General features: G+C 44.5%; 2 protein-coding genes across 4 annotated transcripts in view; both read left to right on the top strand.

Annotated features, from left to right (window-relative positions):
- Nucleotides 1-3,164, top strand: part of DDC (dopa decarboxylase) — an 80,103-nt gene extending 76,939 nt beyond the window's left edge. For both annotated transcript variants that reach the window (XM_045564733.1, XM_045564734.1), the window contains exons 14-15: nucleotides 1,383-1,625; nucleotides 2,774-3,164. In XM_045564733.1, coding sequence (XP_045420689.1) covers nucleotides 1,383-1,583 — 201 coding nt within the window. In that variant the 3' untranslated portion in view covers nucleotides 1,584-1,625; nucleotides 2,774-3,164. The remainder of the gene's footprint in view (nucleotides 1-1,382; nucleotides 1,626-2,773) is intronic.
- An 11,534-nt stretch (nucleotides 3,165-14,698) lies between these two features.
- Nucleotides 14,699-19,124, top strand: FIGNL1 (fidgetin like 1). Of its 2 annotated transcripts, XM_045564731.1 has the most exons (3): nucleotides 14,699-14,729; nucleotides 15,669-15,771; nucleotides 16,354-19,124. In XM_045564731.1, the coding sequence occupies exon 3, from the start codon at nucleotides 16,365-16,367 to the stop codon at nucleotides 18,387-18,389; it is 2,025 nt and encodes a 674-aa protein (XP_045420687.1). In that variant the 5' UTR covers nucleotides 14,699-14,729; nucleotides 15,669-15,771; nucleotides 16,354-16,364; the 3' UTR covers nucleotides 18,390-19,124. The 2 variants fall into 2 exon arrangements, with proteins under 2 accessions (XP_045420687.1, XP_045420688.1); XM_045564732.1 differs by lacking the exon at nucleotides 14,699-14,729 and having other exon boundaries at nucleotides 15,665-15,771.
- Nucleotides 19,125-19,662: the final 538 nt, after the last annotated feature.

Raw genomic sequence — 19,662 nt, 5'->3', positions numbered from 1 at the left:
TCTGTTTCCATGGCTACAATCTTGTTATTTTCTCCTTGTCCTGTTCCTCTCCAGTCTGAGTCCCAAGCCCTCTGCATCTGACGCTTCAGTGTAGAACGGCTGTATATTCAGCCTGAAGTAGACATGACATCACAGTGACGTACGGAGTCCGCTTCGCTCCGTCCTCATCTCGGCCTGTCCTTCCTCTGTGCCTCGCTCGGGCTATTTTTGTCGTTGTTCTCTGCTTGGCCTGTCGCCCCTCCTTCATGAGAGTACTATCTTGTCGAGCATGTTTTCCCTAGATGATTGGCTTTTTCTGCACTCTATAATTTTCAGATGTTTGCTCTCATTCTCAGTCTTGTTGGTAAAATTCCATCCCCTTGCTTCCCTAATTTCTCTTTTTCTCTATCCTCGTCCTTGAATAAGAGCACATTGGTCTGGACTGCTGTGCGCCCACAGTTTCTGAATTGCTCTGGCCTGTCGCCTTGCGCTTGGGGACCGCAGGAGCTGCACTCAGGCCGACAGCTGGAGGCTGGGTGGATTCGCACAGGACACGCCGGTCTCCCAGCAGCCAGCGGGCATTGGTCTGGCCGGTGGGGTCCTGCGGGGCAGACTGGACTCCTCCCTTCCCACCCACTCTCACGGCCTCCCGACGCTGAAGGCAGGGCCAGGGCAAGCAGCACGGTCCCGTGAGGGTCGCAGGGCCAGGATGCAATGCCTGTGCTCAACCACTTCCACTTCAGACTCTGTGGCTTAGAGGAGGTGGAGTCGCTGTGTGGAAATAGGAGAAAGACCGGGCTGTAGGGGGCCAGAGAAGAGTCATGAGACTGGCTGGCCTGGAAGCAGGGCCCAGGCACGAAAGCCAGGGTGGGGGGGCTCATTTGCTGCTTGGTACAAGCATTTCATCTCAGGTGCAGCGGGGAGGGTGCCCAGGCTGGGGGGCTGTGCCCTTCCAGAGGGTGGGCCCTTGGTCCTGCAGTTCATTTTTCCCAGAGTCTAGCAATAGCTTGACCATTATGCTTTATTTTCTGTGCTGTCGAGACAACTTCTATATGTTTCCATGAGAATTTAGAGACTCCTTTTCTAATGCCATCAGAAACCCCAGCTCCGCTGTTTAAGCTTATCAATTTGAAGATGACATATTAGGGATCTTCATTTTTCTTAAAAAACTTGGACCAAGAGTGGGGTCATCCTTTGACAGCACGTTAGAACATGGGGAAATTGTAGGGAGAGGATGAAGTCTTTTAGGGTGTGTTCCCATTATTTGGCTGAATTTTGTAACATCGTAAATGCAAGGTGAATGACGTATCATGGCATCACCACGTGCTGGCTTCTGACGTGATTCATTGAATTTTTGAGTCATCAGAGATCTGAGCACAGTTCCTCTTTTTCAATCCCTCCAGGGTTCCAACAAATTGAACGAAGCTCTTCTGCAAAGAATAAACAGTGCCAAAAAAATCCACTTGGTTCCATGTCACCTCAGAGACAAGTTTGTCCTGCGTTTTGCCATCTGCTCTCGCACGGTGGAGTCTGCCCACGTGCAGCTCGCCTGGGAGCACATCAGGGAGCTGGCGGCTGCCGTGCTGAGCACAGAGCGGGAGTAGACACGGGGCCAGCCGCAGGAGGGCCCCTGTCCCTTGCCACAGGTGGGCCCCTGTCCCTTTCTGCAGGTGGGCCCCTATCTCGTCCCTTTCCGCAGGTGGGCCCCTGTCGCGTCCCTTTCCGCAGGTGGGCCCCTGTCCCTGTCCCTTCCCGCAGGTGGGCCCCTGTCGCGTCCCTTTCCGCAGGTGGGCCCCTGTCCTTTTCTGCAGGTGGGCTCCTGTCCCTGTCCCTTTCCGCAGGTGAGCCCCTGTCCCTGTTCCTTCCCGCAGGTGGGCCCCTGTCCTTTTCTGCAGGTGGGCTCCTGTCCCTGTCCCTTTCCGCAGGTGGGCCCCTGTCCCATCCCTTTCTGCAGGTGGGCCCCTGTCCCTGTCCCTTTTCGCAGGTGGGCCCCTGTCCCTTTCCGCAGGTGGGCCCCTTTCCCAGTCCCTTTCTGCAGGTGGGCCCCTGTCCCTGTCCCTTTCCGCAGGTGGGCCCCTGTCCCGTCCCTTTTCGCAGGTGGGCTCCAGGGCCAGGATCCCAGCTCGCCTCCCAGCTCGGCCCTGGGCGCTACTGGGCCGGATTCCCCCCTCCTCACAATGAGGAAGAGAAAACCATGTTATGTGCAGGCTAAAGAAGTAGAAGGAACAATACATTATAATCATTCTTTAAAAACTTAAGTTTTTACTTTTTATTCTCTTACCTCGATCTCTATAATTTCCCCTCAGATTTCCTCAAACGGCATTTATCGAGGCAACTTACTATCATAAGGGGGTTGTTATAATTGTGGTAGGTTCAACAGTAAAAACAGATTCAATTTTTTAACAAAACTACAGGATACAATAGTAAATCCTAATGCATATACGTGTTTTGGCCAGATTAATTAGAATATTGATAATCTTAATATCCTGGTTTTACTGGTGTTTATTTGAGGTTACCACATCATATCCACATGGCCATAGTTCTGAGAGAAAGTAGGAACTATTCCTATTTTACAGAGGGCAAAAAATTAGGCTAAGATTCTAGTTGACAGTGATACAATTTGTCATTAGAGCAGCCAGATCAGCAATAAACCTCCTCTGCGTTGCACAGCCGCCGACGTCTCACTGGAGAAGTGGGGTGCTCCTTCCCAGGACTCCAGCAAGAAGTCTACACAATTCTTATTCTTTATTTTTTAAATATGGCCCTATGTTCATGCTATTCTTTTTCCCTGTAGAGATCAAGAGTTGAAAAGAAGCATATCTGAAAATTGAAATGAGAAGAAAATAAACGTCATGGTGGCTCCTGCATGTAGCTCACTTGTCTTTCTCCAGAGTCACCAGAGGCTTGTGGTTATGTCTGTTCAGTGTCTCGCCAATGAAGAAATGTTATTTGCTATATGAAAAGTCAATCCCAGTGGCTATAGTTTTTATTATTATTTGTCTGTGATTTTTGTTGATTAAAAAATCATAGGTTTTCATATTTGTGAAGCCATCTGAGGTGGCAAGACAGGCATATTGAATTATTTTCCAGGGCAGTCTATGATCATGGGACCTGAGACTCTATCTGTAGTCTTTAAATTGTCTTTTGTCATGTGGATAAATGCTTAATAAACAACTGAAGTGCAATGCTAGTTGGGTCAGGTAATCATTTTGTTCTATGTTGTGTCAAATTGATTCTTGTGATTCAGACATCTCTTCAAAATAGCCAGAAATACGGCATCCTTGAATATTTTTAAATGGCATCCATTTATTCAACAAGTGTATGCCAAGTATGTGTCAGGCACTGTTCTAGATGCATTAACAACACACAAGTGTTACGTGGAGATGACTTCAACTTCTAAGGAAATACATTTAGAATCCAAAACAACCTGGCTCCAAGCAATGAGATCGAGTCCTGTTGTGATGGGCTTTGGCTTCCTTGTCTGACAAATCCATCTGCCCTTGGTATCATGATTAATAAGCAATGGCAGAATGCTTCTGTAAACATAAATTCCAACAAAGGTATGGTATTTACTCAGACAATTTCATTACCTTTATTCAGAAACATTTTGCTTCTTTTAATTTATAAAATTATTTTAGAGACAGAGTCTCACTCTGATACCCAGGCTGGAGTGCAGCTGTGCCATGATAGCTCACCATAAACCCTGGGGCTCAAATCCTCCTGCCTCAGCCTCCTGAATAGCTGGGACTACAGGCACCACTAGGCCTGGCCCATTTTGCTTTCAGAAGCATGTATTTTAATCCCCAGGTCAGTTGTTGTCCTTTGGAGGCTACAGAACTATCAAAAGCACAATCAGAAAGAGTCCTTGGCTGAAACAGGACCCACAGCTTTCCCCTCTCACAAAAATCAAATCACGGTAGATGACAGATTTAAACCTTAAATGGGAAACAATTAGAATTCTAGAAGAAAATGTAGGAAAGACTCTTACAGACATTGGTCTAGGCAAAGAATTTATGAAGGAGACCTCTAAGGCAATCACAGCAACAACAAAAATAAATGAATGGGACCTGATTAAATTAAAAAGCTTCTGCACAGCCAAAGAAACAGTCACGAAAATAAACAGACAGCCTACAGAATGGGAAAAAATTTTCGCATACCACACATCAGATAAAAGACTGATAACAAGAATCTATTTAGAACTCACGAAAATCAGCAAGAAAAAAATCAAACAATCCTATCAAAAAGCGGGCAAATGACATGAATAGAAATTTTTCAAAAGAAGATATAAGAATGGCTAACAAACATATGAAAAAATGCTCAACATCCCTAATCATCAGGGAAATGCAAATCAAAACCACAATGAGATACCACTTAACTCTGATGAGAATGGCCTTTATCAAAAAATCCCAAAACAACACATGTTGGCATGGATGCGGAGAGACAGGAACACTCATACACTGCTGGTGGGAATGCAAACTAGTGCAACCCCTGTGGAAAGCATTATGGAGATACCTAAACAGATTCAAGTAGACCTACCATTCGATCCAGCAATCCCATTATTGGGCATATACCCAGAAGAACAAAAGTCATTCTATGACAAAGACATCTGTACCCGAATGTTTATAGCAGCACAATTCACAATCGCAAAGATGTGGAAACAACCCAAGTGCCCATCAATCCACGAATGGATTAGTAAACTATGTTATATGTATACCATGGAGTATTCCTCAGCTATAAGAAATAACGGTGATACGACATCTCTTTGGTTCTCCTGGAGAGAGTTGGAACCCATTATATTAAGTGAAGTATCGAAAGAATGGAAAAACAAGCATCACATATACTCACCAGAAAACTGGTTTCCCTGATCATCACCTAAATGCACATCGGGGAAGGATATCAATTGGATATCAGACTGAGATGGCGGTGGGGTGGGTGGTGGGGGGAGGTGATGGGTGTACGCCTACATGATGAGTGCGTTGTGCACCATCTGAGGAATGGTCATGCTTGAAGGTGCTGTCTCGGGAGGTGGGGGGGAAGGGGATGGAGGTATGACTGCATGGTGAGTGCCAGGTGCACTGTCTGGAGAATGGACACGCCTGAGGCTCTGACTCAGGGGGATGGGCGGGGCACGGACAATGTATATAACCTGAGCTTTTGTACCCCCATGAAGAGCTGAAATTAAAAAAAAAAAAAGAAAGAAAGAGTCCTTGGGCTAGTAATAGGTATATTTAGATTTCAAAGCCCTCTGATATCTATGTGGATATAAGTGAATGATAGATCTGTTGCTCAGAAATCTGGAAATGTATCAGATGCCATGTAGTTATTTAGTCAGGTCATTTGTTCTCTACCCGTCAGTGAACCAGACTCAGCCTTCGTCACAGTGTGGAGACACGGGATGGGCCTTTGAGGCCCACCAGGGCCAGCCTCATTAGGATCAGTGGAGTACGGAGCACTCAGGCCATTGAGGTGAGGCTGCAGTGCCCAGACTTTTCAACAAGACTGTTTTGCACCTGGGGGAGCCCTTGAGTTAAGATTGCTGCAAAGACTCCAAGATGAGCCACCAAAGTCACCAATACCAGCTCTCGGCTTTTCTGGAGCAGCTCCTTCCTGCCCTGTCCATAAATGTACTTTGGGAAGATGGCTGAGACTTGAGTTCGAGGAAAGACACTGGGCAGCAGGTGACGACAGGGATGCTGCACAAACGGGAGGCAGGAGGTCAGCTGAGTGACTGAGATTTACTCCTCCAAAACTGGCTGGATTTTTCTGGTGGAGAGCCTAAGACCCACCCCAGCTTAGATGCTGACCCAGCAGAGATAAAAGGTTGTCTGACTTCCGGTTCATTTCTAGGTAACCCATGGCAGTTCACCCCACCTCCTGACTTCTTCAGGCACCTCCATAATGTGGTGCTCGGACCCCAAACCACCCAGCCCTAGAAACAGGAAGAGGGACTTCCAATTTATTTAATAAAAACAAACCTATAACACTTGCTCTGTGCCAGGTACCATTATATATATTTTAAAGTTATTAACTTATTTAATACTTGTTTTAACATTCCATGAGGCAGGGTCAATTATCATGCCCATTTTACAGATAAGAAAACCGAGACTTTGAGAGGTTTAGTAACTTGTCTCAAGGTGATATAGTTAATTGGTGGCCAATCTGGGGCTGGAACCCAGGCAGTCTGGCAGTAGATTCCATACTCTTGCCCACTAAACCATGCTGGCAAAAATGCTATTTGCTCTTCAGGATTAACCATTTCTCAGGGTAACTGGCGGTGAAGAAATTCATTCCCTTCTGGGAAAGCCCCATCTCTACCTACCAGGGTAAAGTCTTGTCCCCTCAACTCAGCTAGACGATTCCCCAAGAGTCCAATGTGGGGAAGTATTTTAAGGTCTGGATTATTCAGACTAATCTATGGTCAATGAACAGCAACTTTATTTAAGCATACATTCAATGTAGTGTATAGTGCGCAAACCGCTGCTGGCACTGGGCTGAGATGCTGCCCTGCTGACCTCTGGTGTCTCCTGGTAACAGCTTCTGCCCACTCAGTGCTGGGAACGTCCTACATTCATCTGGACACGCGAACCGCTGATACCAAAGGTACATTCTGGGATCATCTGTCTCCTCCCTGAAATCCAGCAAACAGCAACACCTTCCCAAACCGGAGGATCCCGTTCAGGCAGACCCCACGTCCATCACAAAAAGAGCCTATAGAAAAGCCCCAGATAAAAAGGGGAGGGAGGGTCACAGGGTGGCCACGTGATCATTGTAAGGGCACAGTTCGAAGGGAAATGCAGGGTGAAGAGCCCTGGGAAGGCAGGTTCAATCCCCACCAACTCCATGCTTGAGCCCTTAACTTGGAAACTCTATAGATGTGGCAAGTTAGAAGCTGCTGGTACTGCTGGTATTAAGGAAGCCTACCTTTGAAAAACGTATGGAGGTTGCCTGATGGCTTTTTGATCTGATGATTGTTTTATTGCGTCTCTGAATCATGAAAATCCCCAAATATCAAACACTAGAATTTTTTTGCCTTCGTTTTACTATATTTGATATCAAAATCTATTTCCTCAGCACCTCTGTGTTACTTGCTATAACCTACACTTGTAATAAGTAAGAGAAAAAAATTAATAAGAAAGCGCTGTGAGAACAAGGTGCTTGCATCAACTGTTGGGTAAATTGTAACAACCATTTTAGAGAAACTTGTGCGTGGTTCCCTAAAGCAGAGACATGAAACAGCTGGTCGAGGGAAGAAGAGAAGGGAAAGAAAAGAACCAAATCCAGCCCCCACATTTACAAGAATTGGAGCGATTCCCAGGTGCTCGAGAGGAACCAAGTTACACAGGGAGAGTCCGGACGGAAGGACGTGCAGTGGGGAAGACTTACAGAGGACGCAGCTGCTGCCTTCACGTTTTACACTTACTTTAATTTGAAGAGTCCTCTCTGTAGCTCCAAAGAGGAAGTGACAGATAGGGAGACAGATTTTTTTTCAGTATGAAGAAAAACTTAAAAGTCAGCCTATCAGCAAGTGGAAAATGTTTCCTTCTAGGGCAGTGAATTCTCCAGCATTGTGGGTGCCCAAGTGAAGACAGGGAAAACCAAGGGCTGAGAAGTGGTAAAGGAAATTCTTCCATGGGCAGAAATTGGACTGGAAACCAGATAATTTTTAAGCTCTCTTCTACATCTGACATTCCAATATTCTACAAAAATAAGAGAATTTGGCTAAATTATTAAATAGCAAGGTTAAGGAGCCTTAAAAAAAAATAAAAACCCAAAAAACACCAACAAGGTGGGTTACTTTTCAGTCCCAAGTTCTAATCAGAGCAACCACATGGAGCAAAGGGTCAGCCCTGGCCACAGTAACTACACCCCACACTCGGCAGTGCTAACCCGGGGCCAGGCTCCAGTCTGAGTGATCTTCAGACGTCAACTCGGTTGATTCCCAACAACCTCTGAGTAACAAAGCTGGGATTTGAACCCTGGAAAGCCAAATACACAGGCCCTGCTGTTAATCACCTGCCACGCCCCCGCTGTAAGAATGCCATAAATCAGTTTCCTAGGGCTGCTGGAGTATGGCAATCCCAGTGTCTTGAAACAACAGACATTTATTCTCTCACAGGTCTGGAGGACAGAGCCCCAAAATGGGACATCAGCAAGGCCAAGCTATTTCCAAAGTCCAGCTCTGGTAACCCCAGACGTTCCTTGGCTGTGACAGCAGCACTCTCTGCCTACATCTTCACGTGGTTCAGCTTCCCCCGTGTCTCTCCCTGTCTTTCTTGTGATGACACCGATCATATGGGATGAAGGCCCACCCAAATCCAGTACGACCTCATCCTAACTCGGTTACATCTGTAAAGACCCTACTTCCAAACAAGGTCACAGTCACAAACACCAGGGGTGAGGATTCAGCATACCTGTCCGGGCAATAACAATTCAGCCCGTAACATACAGTATCACACCAGAAGCACAAGGAAATGCTGACTCAGGCTGGTAGCGGTGGCCTTGAGGAAAATGACCAAAGCAGACAGTTCCTTTCCTCTCTGCCTCGCTCATTTCAAGTGTTAAACAAAAATTATGGGAAGCCATTGTTTTGGACTGAGCTCCTGCACTAGGTCCTGACAGATAGAACCAAAATGGAGTCACTCATGCTAAGTGCCACTTTACAAACTGAAACTTTAAGAAAGCAGGTAGATCCCCAAACCACCAGTTTTTCCCGAAAACAGGAGATTCACAGCAACTAGTCAGAAAGAGCTCAGTCTACCTGAGTCAGGGTCATAAGGAAGTCCTCTCTGCTTTAACCCTTACAATGAAAGTAACCTGAAGTAACCTCATGTTAATCAATTAGCTTTTTTACAACTGTTCTGTTTCCTTGTTCCCACCTTACAAAACCCACTCCTCTGCCATTGCCCAGTGGGAGTCTCATTCTATTTTATAGAAAATGGAGGCTGCTGGATTCATAATTCAGGAATAAAAGCCAATTAGATTTTTAACTAGGTTTTTCATAATTTTGTCTTTCAACACAGGGGAAGACACCACCTCCCCACTCACCAGCTGTGTTTATGATGGCAATGCCAGAGAGAGCCACTTTGTGTCCCTTTATGATCCATTCAGTGCAGCCAATGAAAATCTTTTACTAGAATTGTGCATCTCATTCACCCCAGACCCGCATACCTTACTCCTCTGTTGGAGGGCTGGAATACGGTCCCTGCAAGCCTGGCTCTTCCTTCTTCCTTACTGCAGAGTGAGGGAGTGGGAAGGTTTGGACATCACTGGGAATCTGCACACGGGTAAGGAACTGAATTGCCTCTGCCCCTTGTGCTGCCTGCTTCCCTGCCTCCCCAACCCCGCCCGCCTCCCACACCCACCTGCAAACACACCTCTCCAAACTCCCGGAACGCAACCTCCCGGCAGACAGGAATGTACGTTATTTAGGGCCATATTATCCCTCTGCTCAAAAGCAAATGAGCTCACTGAAGTGTACACTGGCATTTATCTGAGACCAGTTTTATAAAATTCTGAATATGGAAATGAGCAGCTGTCTTCCAGAACCCCTCACACCAAGACAACTGGCACTGTTACAGATGAAAGCCTCTCCCCTTGAAGGGTCAACAACTTCTGCCCAGGAGAAGAAAGAACAGTATATTCTTTCTTATATTCATATACATATGTATGTATATAGTATATACCAGCAGTCTGTGGTCTTAGAAAGAAAGTTTAACATTTGCATAGCTCAAGCACTAAACTCTTCCATATTATGCTAAAGTATTAAGATAATATTCTAATATATTCCATTTGTGAAAGATGGAAAACTCCTGATATGGTGTAAGGGTTTGAATCCCAATAATAGTATTAATAGTAATAACAAAAGTAACATAGTGTCGCAGCTTCTGTTGAGTATCTGGCACATCCCAGCTACTGCTTTGATATTTCAAGTACTATATTTCATATTGATTGTAATCCTTACAATAGCTTCCTGGGTTAGAGACTTTCATTCCTGTTTTACAGATGAGGAGGTGACTGGGCTTCAGATAGGGTGCAGAGGTGAGTTGCACTTTTGCCAGGAAGATGAAAACTGCTGGATTGGAAAATGCTTGGTGTATCAAAGGCACAAAGTGAAATAGCTAGTGTTACTTTTTGGAAAAAAGTTAACACTGGCAACCATAAATGTGATTCTGTATTTAAGCAATACTTTCGCAATTTTTTTTTTTTTTTGAGACAGAGTCTCGCTCTGTTGCCCAGGCTAGAGTGCCACAGCATCAGCCTAGCTCACAGAAACCTCAAACTCCTGGGCTCAAGCAATCCTCCTGCCTCAGCCTCCCGAGTAGCTGGGACGACAGGCATGCGCCACCATGCCTGGCTAATTTTTTCTATATATATTTTTAGCTGTCCAGCTAATTTCTTTCTATTTTTAGTAGAGATGGGGCTCTACTCTTGCTCAGGCTGGTTTCGAACTCCTGAGCTCAAACGATTCTCCCACCTTGGCCTCCCAGAGTGCTAGGATTACAGGCGTGAGCCACCGCGCCTGGCCCCATTTGAGCAATACTTTGGGGAGGGTAAGACAGTAGATTATATGAATTCTTCAAAACATTATCATTAAAATTTTAATGATGAAAATCACCAAAAATGACAAATTACCTGTCTTAGTTAGCCTGTCTAGGGTTGCTATAACAAAGTACCATAGACTGAATGGCTTAAAGAAACAAATTTATTTCCCATGGTTCTGGAGGCTGGAAGTCTGAGATCACAGACTACCAGCATGGTCAGATTCTGGTGAGGGATCTCTTCCAGGTTGCTGTCTTCTCCTTGTATCCTTCGGTGGTAAAAAGAGGGCTAGAGCTCTTTGGAGTCTCTTTTGTAAGAGTATTTACTAATCCCATTCATGAGGGCTCTAACCTCATGACCTAATCACCCAAAGGCCCCACCTCCTAATACCACCATCACATTGAGGGTTAGGATTTCAACATAAAAATTTGGGGAGGGACACAGCATTCCATCCCTAACATAACCCAAATTGTGGCTGTTCTGTGCACACTCCCTCTCTGAGGAAAAAGACAGTGTTTGGAACACCGGACTACTTGCCTCCAGAAATGATCAAGGGGAGAACATATGGTGAGAAGGTAGATCTGTGGTGCACTGGGGTGCTCTGCTATGAGCTGCTGGTGGGAAATCCACCCTTTGAGAGCGCCTCCCACAATGAGACGTACAGATGCATCCTCAAAGTAGATGTGAGGTTCCCCCTATCAATGCCTTTGGGAGCCCAGGACTTGATCTCCAAGCTTCTCAGATACAATCCCCAGGAGTGGCTGCCCCTGGCCCGGATCCTGGAGCACCCCTGGGTCTAGGCCCAGTCCTGGAGTGAGCTGCTCCCCTGTATCAGATGGCTTCCTGAGCCCTGTCTGCCTCTGTTCCTTGCTGTTTGTTTAGGGAGCTCGCCTGGCTCTGCTGCTACCTCCTCTGTCTTCTCTGTTTCTTCTCTTTTAAGATGCAAGATGCTAATTAATAAAAGCTGAATAATTTTGCAACAAAAAAATGCTAAATAAATACACATGTAGAAAAAGAGCTAATAAACATGTAAACTGAGTTGGCCTTGAGATAATAGTTTCCATTTTCATTCTACATGATATATTTTGGGTAACTATACAATAAGTTAAAAATTAATTTTGAAATTATGGGTAATTAGAATAAAAGAGTCTTCTATTACTATCTAAGCCACGAAATGACTTAGGAGCTGTTGTTTTCATTGCAACACTTGTCTATTTAAAAAAAATGTATTGTTGAATTCCTTTTATTTTAAAAAAACTTTAAAAAGATCTTCAATTTTTCTTTGCCCTGCATTTCTTTAGATCTTGTATTTAAACGTCATATGCTACTAGTTGTTGGTCATTTTCTCCATCCTCTGCACCAGATCCTCAGTGTCTCAGAAAAGGATAACACGGGGACCCAGTTAGTCAAGGATTTACGAGAGGAAGACTACTGAGGCTTTCCTGGAAACATTTTCTTCCTTTTTCCAAGAGAGGTGTTCAGGGGGAAAAGTCCTTTCCCAGGTTGGCTCCTTCTTCCTGCCGTAGGTACGGTTGCGTGCGGAGGCTTAGCATGGATTGCGGGGGCCATCTGGCAACAATGAGGCGACAGGCCTGGGAAGGAAAATCCACAGGTTAGCAGATGGCAGAATGGAAAGATGGTCCTTCGTGCTATCTGTGAGTCACATTTTCTGTCAACCTCCAGGCTCCTTGCCACTGTGAGTGGTGTTTTGTTGCTTGTGTCTGAAAACCCAATTCAGCTAATGGAAATGTGGCACCGTTGCGTGAAACCTTGCTGCAGAACAAAGCGCAAGGTAATAATGAAGTGGTTTCCAGAGTCTTCCAGGGAAGTGTCCCTGAACAGCAAACGGCAGTCAAAAGGTACCTAAGTGTTGGCTGAGGGGTAGATCTGGGCTTCAAGATTCAGGCACAACAGGTATTCGAATTCCCTGATTTTATCTTAAAAATGCATGTCAAAATCGCACGCTTCTCATTCCCTACTTTCAGCCCGCGGAAAGCACGTACGGAGCACCCGCCGCGCGCCGTGCGGAGGAGACGGCGGGCCGGGGCCGGGGCGGGTCGGGGGCGGGACGGGGGCGGGGCCGGGGGCGGGGCGGAGGGCGGGGACGGGGCCGGCGGGACGGGGGCGGGGCAGCCGCGCCGGAGCCGCCCACAGCCGCTCGCTGCCCGCGGCGCAGACCCAGGGCCGCCCGCTCGCCCGGGCAAAGCCCGGGACGTCTCGACCTGTGGGAATCAGCATAATTTTTAGCGGGCATCGCCTCCTTGTCTATACTTGGGGGAACTTTAAAAAGCGAAGCTTTCTACGATGAAACGCAACGTGCCACTTCCTGTAAGCGCGCCCTCACCGGGAAGCCGGCAGGCTCCTGCAGGAGACCGTCTGTGCGGCTCTGTCAAACGTCGCGGGCCAGAGCCGGGGTGGCACTCGGGGGTCCCGCGCGCCCCAGAGGCGCCCCCGCCGCGAGCGCCTCCCGGCGCGCCCCTCGCACGCACGCACGCACGCACGCACGGCGCGCCCAAGCGCGTCAGCAGCGCGCAGGCGCAGGTCGGTCCCCGCGAGTTTCGGATGTCCGGCGGCCCGTGTCGTCTGCAGGTCGGCGGTGGTGACGGGGGACCGGGTGGGGCGGGGCGTCGCTGACCCTCGTGGGCCCCGGGGCGCGGGCGGGGCAGCCGCGGGGCCGGGTGGGGGCGGAAGGGCCCGGGTAGGCCGGAGTCCGGGGCGGGGGCGGCGGTCGCAGGGTTTCCTGGCAGTGGTGTCCCCTCAGCGCCCCTTCATTTGGTTTTTCTTCTGTTTCAGGGGAGGGTGGCTGAGAGGTCAGTCCCCGAGCGCGAGCGGGGCCCACCCAAGCTTAAGAAAGTGGGCCGAGGCGGCGACTGAAGGGACAGTCTGGGCCCGGCGTGGACGACAGGTCCCGGGCCTAGGTCTGCGGGCTGCTTCCTGTGACAAGGACTGTTGCGGGCTGGAGCCGGGTTACTGTGTAAATTTACCGCTTCCCAGTCCTGCTCCTTTGCAGTACAGGGTGGCAGCAGTAACTCGGCTGAGTGGGGCTGGTCCCTGCCCATTCCCAGTCCCCGTGACCTGAGGCAAGTTGTTAACCTTTGTGGTAATAAAGAATGATTCCTTCTTTGAGGTATCATTGTGAGGAATAATAATAGGCAATATTTTATGGAGTATTTTCTAAGTGCTGAGGACCGTTTTGGGTGTTTTACAGAATTAAAAGACCCAAGTGCTGCAGCTGTGTTCCATCCTCGGTGAAAACGGACGGAGAGATTGAGAGATTTACCTAAGGTCGCGTGGCAGATGCTAGAGTCAGGATCTGAACACAGGCAGCCCGGCTCAGGATCTTGTGCTCTTAACTCCTGTGCTGTTTTGTTTTATAGAATAGAGTTCTATAAAAGGCCTGTACAGTGTTTTTCACGTGGTAGGAGACCGTCAGTATTTTAGTAGCTATTCCAGCGTATGTTGTATTCTAGGTACTGAAAGTAATAGTAAACAGTTCCTACTTGCAGAAGCCAACTATCTAGTTAGGATGACAAATATCACATTCTCAAAATAATCAGAACATTATTAAAATAAAGAAGACTGAAATGCAGCTTGTATGTCAGTGCTAATAAACCATACTTTTTATATCTAGGAAAGGCCATAAAGGTTTATTTTTTTAAAAAGAGATGGGGCCTCACTGTGTCACCCAGGCTGGAGTGCAGTGGTGCAGTCATAGTTCACTGCAGCCTCAAACTCCTGGCCTGAAGAGATCCTCCAGCCTCAGCCTCCCAGCATGTTTAGCCACTGCACCTGGCTGTTAAATTGACTTGGAAATGATGAACAGGACAGTGGCTGTGTCATTGATCAGTGATGGCCAAACAGTTTTTGGTTATCCATATCCATATTTGTTGGATACATGATTGAGTTGAAAGGAAGTAAGGCTTAGTAGATGAAGTTGAGGGAAAAGGTGAAGGTGGAAAGGAGAGAAAGGAGGGGATTCTGGGAATAGTGACTAGAACTCTGAGCTATTGAGCTAATCCCAGGATTGCAGATGATAAAGTGAAATGAAGCCCTGGAGAGGAAGGGGATGATCATAGTAATTGTGCAAGTTAGTGACAAATGTTTTCCAAGTCACCTCTCTTTCAATTTCTCATTTCTAGTATTTCATAAAGGAGTTTAAAATAAGAGCTAAAATGGTATAGTAAAAAGAAGTATGAACTGCTTCAGGGGAGGTCAGTTCTAGTTTTCACTCTAGCTTTATAGTTTTAAACAAATTATAGTCTCACTGGATCTTTTCTTAATTTTTTTAACAAAGATTTATGAACACCTATTTACAATGTGACAAACTGTTTGCAAGGCATTATGGGAGATATTAAGCTGTACTAAACATGGCTCTTGAACTAAAAGAACCTATTGATTATTAAGCTATACTTTCAGGTAATTTAGAAGGTAAAATTTCAAATGCATGAATTGTTGGTTTTTACTTTATTGTAATGCTCTTAGGAAACGAGGTTTTTTGTTTTTTTTTTTTGAAACAGTCTCACTCTGTTACCACGGCTGGAGTGCCATGGCATCTGCCTAGCTCACAGCAACCTCAAACTCCTGGGCTCAAGCGATCCTACTGCCTCAGCTTCCCGAGTAGCTGGGATTATAGGCGCACACCACCACGCCTGGCTAATTTTTCTATATATTTTTAGTTGTCCAGCCAATTTCTTTTGATTTTTTTAGTAGAGACAGGGTCTCGCTCTTGCTCAGAGCTGGTCTTGGACTCCTGAGCTCAAATGATCCGCCCTCCTTGGCCTCCAGAGTGCTAGGATTACAGATGTGAGCCACTGTGCCCGGCCAACAAAAGGTTTTTTAAGTACATTTTTCTTGTGGATTTGCAGGCAAATTCTGTACATCCAGCAACATGATATATTTATTTTAGAATATAGCTTAATGTGAAGAAGCTTATGAATATAACAAGAGAAAAAATCTAAAAGTACTTTATTAGTAGACTAGCTTGTTCTCATTTCATTTATTGTAACAATTTCACTTTTTATTTGAAATTGGGAGATTGTGAGAGATTCTGGGGCATCCTGTTTTAGGTGCTTACTTGTGAATAAGTCATTGAAAACATTTAAATGTCATAGTTCATATTTATGATTCATGCTGCTCAATCTGTGACCTAGGCTAGTAACATCAAGGAGCATTGTGAACCTGTGCATAATATCTGGAGTGAAACTGTTCATGTTGGATTTCTGGCACCATTCATAATTGGCTGTGTCATCTCAAGTAAGTTCCTTAACTCAGCCTCAGTTTCTATATATGTGCAATACGAATAATGACAGTTTTCAGATTATTTTTATATTCATTTCTTGATTCTCACAGTGGTTCCTCTCACTTTACTGATAAGAAAACTGAAGGCTCAGTGATAGTAAAAGGCTTAAGATCATTCATGTAATTCATCTTAGAGAGCAGACTTAAACTTGTGGTTTGTTTTGTTTTGTGTATCTGTAGTTCCATTTTTCTTCCTTATTGCCTTTCTTTTGTTGATTAATTTTAAATCCTTTTGATCTAAACCTTATGAATGTTTTCCCTATTCACAGAGAAAATTATATAACTAAAACAGTTTAACTCATAAAAAATTATTAAGTCTTTAATCTTGAAGACTTTATATCAGTTTATCTTGAATACTTGAAATCTTTGGTTAACTAGATATTTCTCTTATAAATAATATGTTCTTGTATTTTAATAAATAAAACATCCAGTATACCTTTCTTCAGATTAGCAGAGATTTAAAAACTCTGTTTAAAGTATTACATCTTTGTTTTCTTGTTGATACTGATTCATTTTCGTTTTTATAATTTGTTATAGAACCCTCTAAAATGCAGACCTCCAGCTCTAGGTCTGTGCACCTGAGTGAATGGCAGAAGAATTACTTTGCAATTACGTCTGGCACATGTCCAGGACAGAAGGCAGATGCATACCGTGCGCAGATACTACGCATTCAGTATGCATGGGCAAACTCTGAGATTTCCCAGGTCTGTGCTACCAAACTGTTCCAAAAATACGCAGAGAAGTATTCTGCAATTATTGATTCTGACAATGTTGAATCTGGCTTGAATAACTATGCAGAAAACATTTTAACTTTGGCAAGATCTCAACAAACTGACAGTGACAAGTGGCAGTCTGGATTGTCAATAAATAACGTTTTCAAAATGAGTAATGTACAGAAGATGATGCAAGCTGGCAAAAAATTCAAAGACTCTCTGTTAGAACCTGCTGATGCATCAGTGGTAATCTATAAGGAGGCCTCTGTGTTGGATCTTCCTAAATTTCGTGTTTGTGGTGGTTCTGGAGAGAGTGACCTATTACCAAATTCAACTCATGAGACAGACAGGATCCAAGACTTCCCAGAGAATAATCCTTTGAGGTGTCCTCAGAGTGCCCAGCCACCTATGGTGACTCACACTGTTAAGACTTGTCCTGCATTCTCAGTGCCTTTAGGTGACTCAGCCACTGCAAAATTCCATGCCACACCATTATTTGGAAATGTCAAAAAGGAAAATCACAGCTCTCCAAAAGACAACATAGGACTAAACATGTTCTCATCTAATCAATCTTGTTTTTCTGCTGGCTGTGAAAATCCCTGGGAAAGGAAGTCTTTTTATGGTTCTGGCGCCATTGATGCACTTTCTAATCCAATGGTGAATAAGGCTTTTAGTAGGACAGAAGATAATGGCCAAAAGGATAGCGGCCTGCCTACTTTTAAAACTGCAAAAGAGCAATTATGGGTAGATCAGCAAAAAAAGTACCACCAACCCCAGCGTGCATCAGGGTCTTCATATGGTGGTGTAAAAAAGTCTCTGGGAGCTAGTAGATCCCGAGGAATATTTGGAAAGTTTGTTCCCCCTATACCTAAGCAAGATGGGAGAGAGCAGAATGGAGGAATGCAGTATAAGCCTCAGGGAGTAGGAACTACAGAACCAGCCCTTCCAGTTGATGAGCGCCTGAAGAATTTGGAGCCAAAGATGATTGAACTTATTATGAATGAGATTATGGATCACGGGCCTCCAGTAAATTGGGAAGATATCGCAGGAGTAGAATTTGCTAAAGCCACAATAAAGGAAATAGTTGTGTGGCCCATGATGAGGCCGGACATCTTTACTGGTTTACGGGGACCGCCTAAAGGAATTTTGCTCTTTGGTCCTCCTGGGACTGGTAAAACTCTAATTGGCAAGTGCATTGCTAGTCAGTCTGGGGCGACATTCTTTAGCATCTCCGCTTCATCCTTGACTTCTAAATGGGTAGGCGAGGGGGAGAAAATGGTCCGTGCATTGTTTGCTGTTGCAAGATGTCAGCAACCAGCTGTGATATTTATTGATGAAATTGATTCCCTATTATCTCAACGGGGTGATGGTGAACATGAATCTTCTAGAAGGATAAAAACAGAATTTTTAGTTCAGTTAGATGGAGCAACCACATCATCTGAAGATCGTATTCTAGTGGTGGGAGCAACAAATCGGCCACAAGAAATTGATGAGGCTGCCCGTAGAAGATTGGTGAAAAGGCTTTATATTCCCCTCCCAGAAGCTTCAGCCAGGAAACAGATAGTAATTAATCTTATGTCCAAGGAGCAGTGTCACCTCAGTGAAGAAGAAATTGAACGAATTGTACAGCAGTCTGATGGGTTCTCAGGAGCAGACATGACACAGCTTTGCAGAGAGGCTTCTCTTGGTCCTATTCGCAGCTTACAAACTGCTGATATTGCTACCATAACACCAGATCAGGTTCGGCTGATAGCGTATATTGATTTTGAAAATGCTCTTAGAATTGTGCGACCTAGTGTGTCCCCAAAAGATTTAGAGCTTTATGAAAACTGGAACAAAACTTTTGGTTGTGGAAAGTAAGTGGGGCACTTGAAATTAAAAGATGGCATCTTTATAGTACAGTCTTTTTCATTTTTTAGCCTAAGAAGCGGGGGATTTGTTAATTGTGTTTTTTAGAATATATTCTGAATTTTGTACCTCAAATAAGAATAACAGTACCTCAAATTTTACAAACAGTTGACATAGCCTATGTTAATATATGTTTTATTTGCCTTCCAGTTATTACCTGATGTGTAAGCCTATTTAAACAAAATGAGAATGAACTTTTTGTTTCTAAGAAGTCTTTCTTTTGAAAGTGTGTAATATGAAGAGTGAGCTCAAATTGAAACTTTCTTTTTAGTCTGAAGATTACAGTTATATATGAGATTGTATCTGATTAATATTCATCTTTTATTGAGGAAAGTTCCTTTTGAAGGCGATATAATTCTTAATGTTGCCTAGTCTAGTAGTTTACATTTGAAACAGAGCATTGTTATGTAAATAGATTTAAGATCTCAACAAAAGCTGGAGTGAAAGTGCCAGTTTTTACTTTGTTCTGCGGGTTTGTAACCTTTTATGGTTCTCTTTCCTTACTAGGACTAGCTAATGAAAGCATGTTCAGAAGTAGCAAGATGTAATCTGGTATCAGATATATCCACAGAACTGGAAGGTGAAGAATGTTGTATTTTTTTCAGTGTATATGATGTTTAACATTAACATTTTATTCATAGCCTGTAGTATTGCTCTCGTTCAAAAATAAAGGTTTTCAGATTCTTATCAAGGACTTTTTTTTTTATTTTAAAATATTAAGGGGCTACAGATGTTTTTGTTACATGGATACCTTGTATAATGCTTAAGAGAGGGCTTTGGGTGTGCCCATCACCAGAATAGTGTGTGTTACAAGTTCATTGGAGAAACATTAGAAAATAGAGTTAAAAAACAAAAATAGCTGTTAATCCTACCACTTTGGAGGATACACTTTTAATACAGCACAGATTCTTCCAGATGTTTTATATAATAGCAGGATTGTGCTATGCATCCTCTTTTGTAGCCTGCTCTTTTTCTTTAAAGTATATCATTGTTTTCCATGTTAACATAGATATCTACAACATCTTCCCTTTTATGATTGCCTAGGATTCCATTGTCTACATGAGTTATAACTTATTTGGTCACCTGCTAGAGGGCATTTAGGGCAGGAAATTAGATGGTTTATCTTTTGTTTATTGTAAACAAAAATGTTGGATGCCATTTAGTGATTTTTTTTAAGTATATAATTTTTTTGAGTAAATTCTTGGATTAAAGAATATGCACATTT

Source organism: Lemur catta, chromosome 11, assembly GCF_020740605.2.
Source record: "Lemur catta isolate mLemCat1 chromosome 11, mLemCat1.pri, whole genome shotgun sequence".
Lineage (NCBI taxonomy): Eukaryota > Metazoa > Chordata > Mammalia > Primates > Lemuridae > Lemur > Lemur catta.
This window is presented reverse-complemented; position numbering and strand designations above follow the sequence as displayed.

Coding starts and splice junctions, on each gene's coding strand:
- FIGNL1 (XM_045564731.1), top strand. CDS start 16,365: ATGCAGACCTCCAGCTCTAGGTCTGTGCACCTGAGTGAATGGCAGAAG.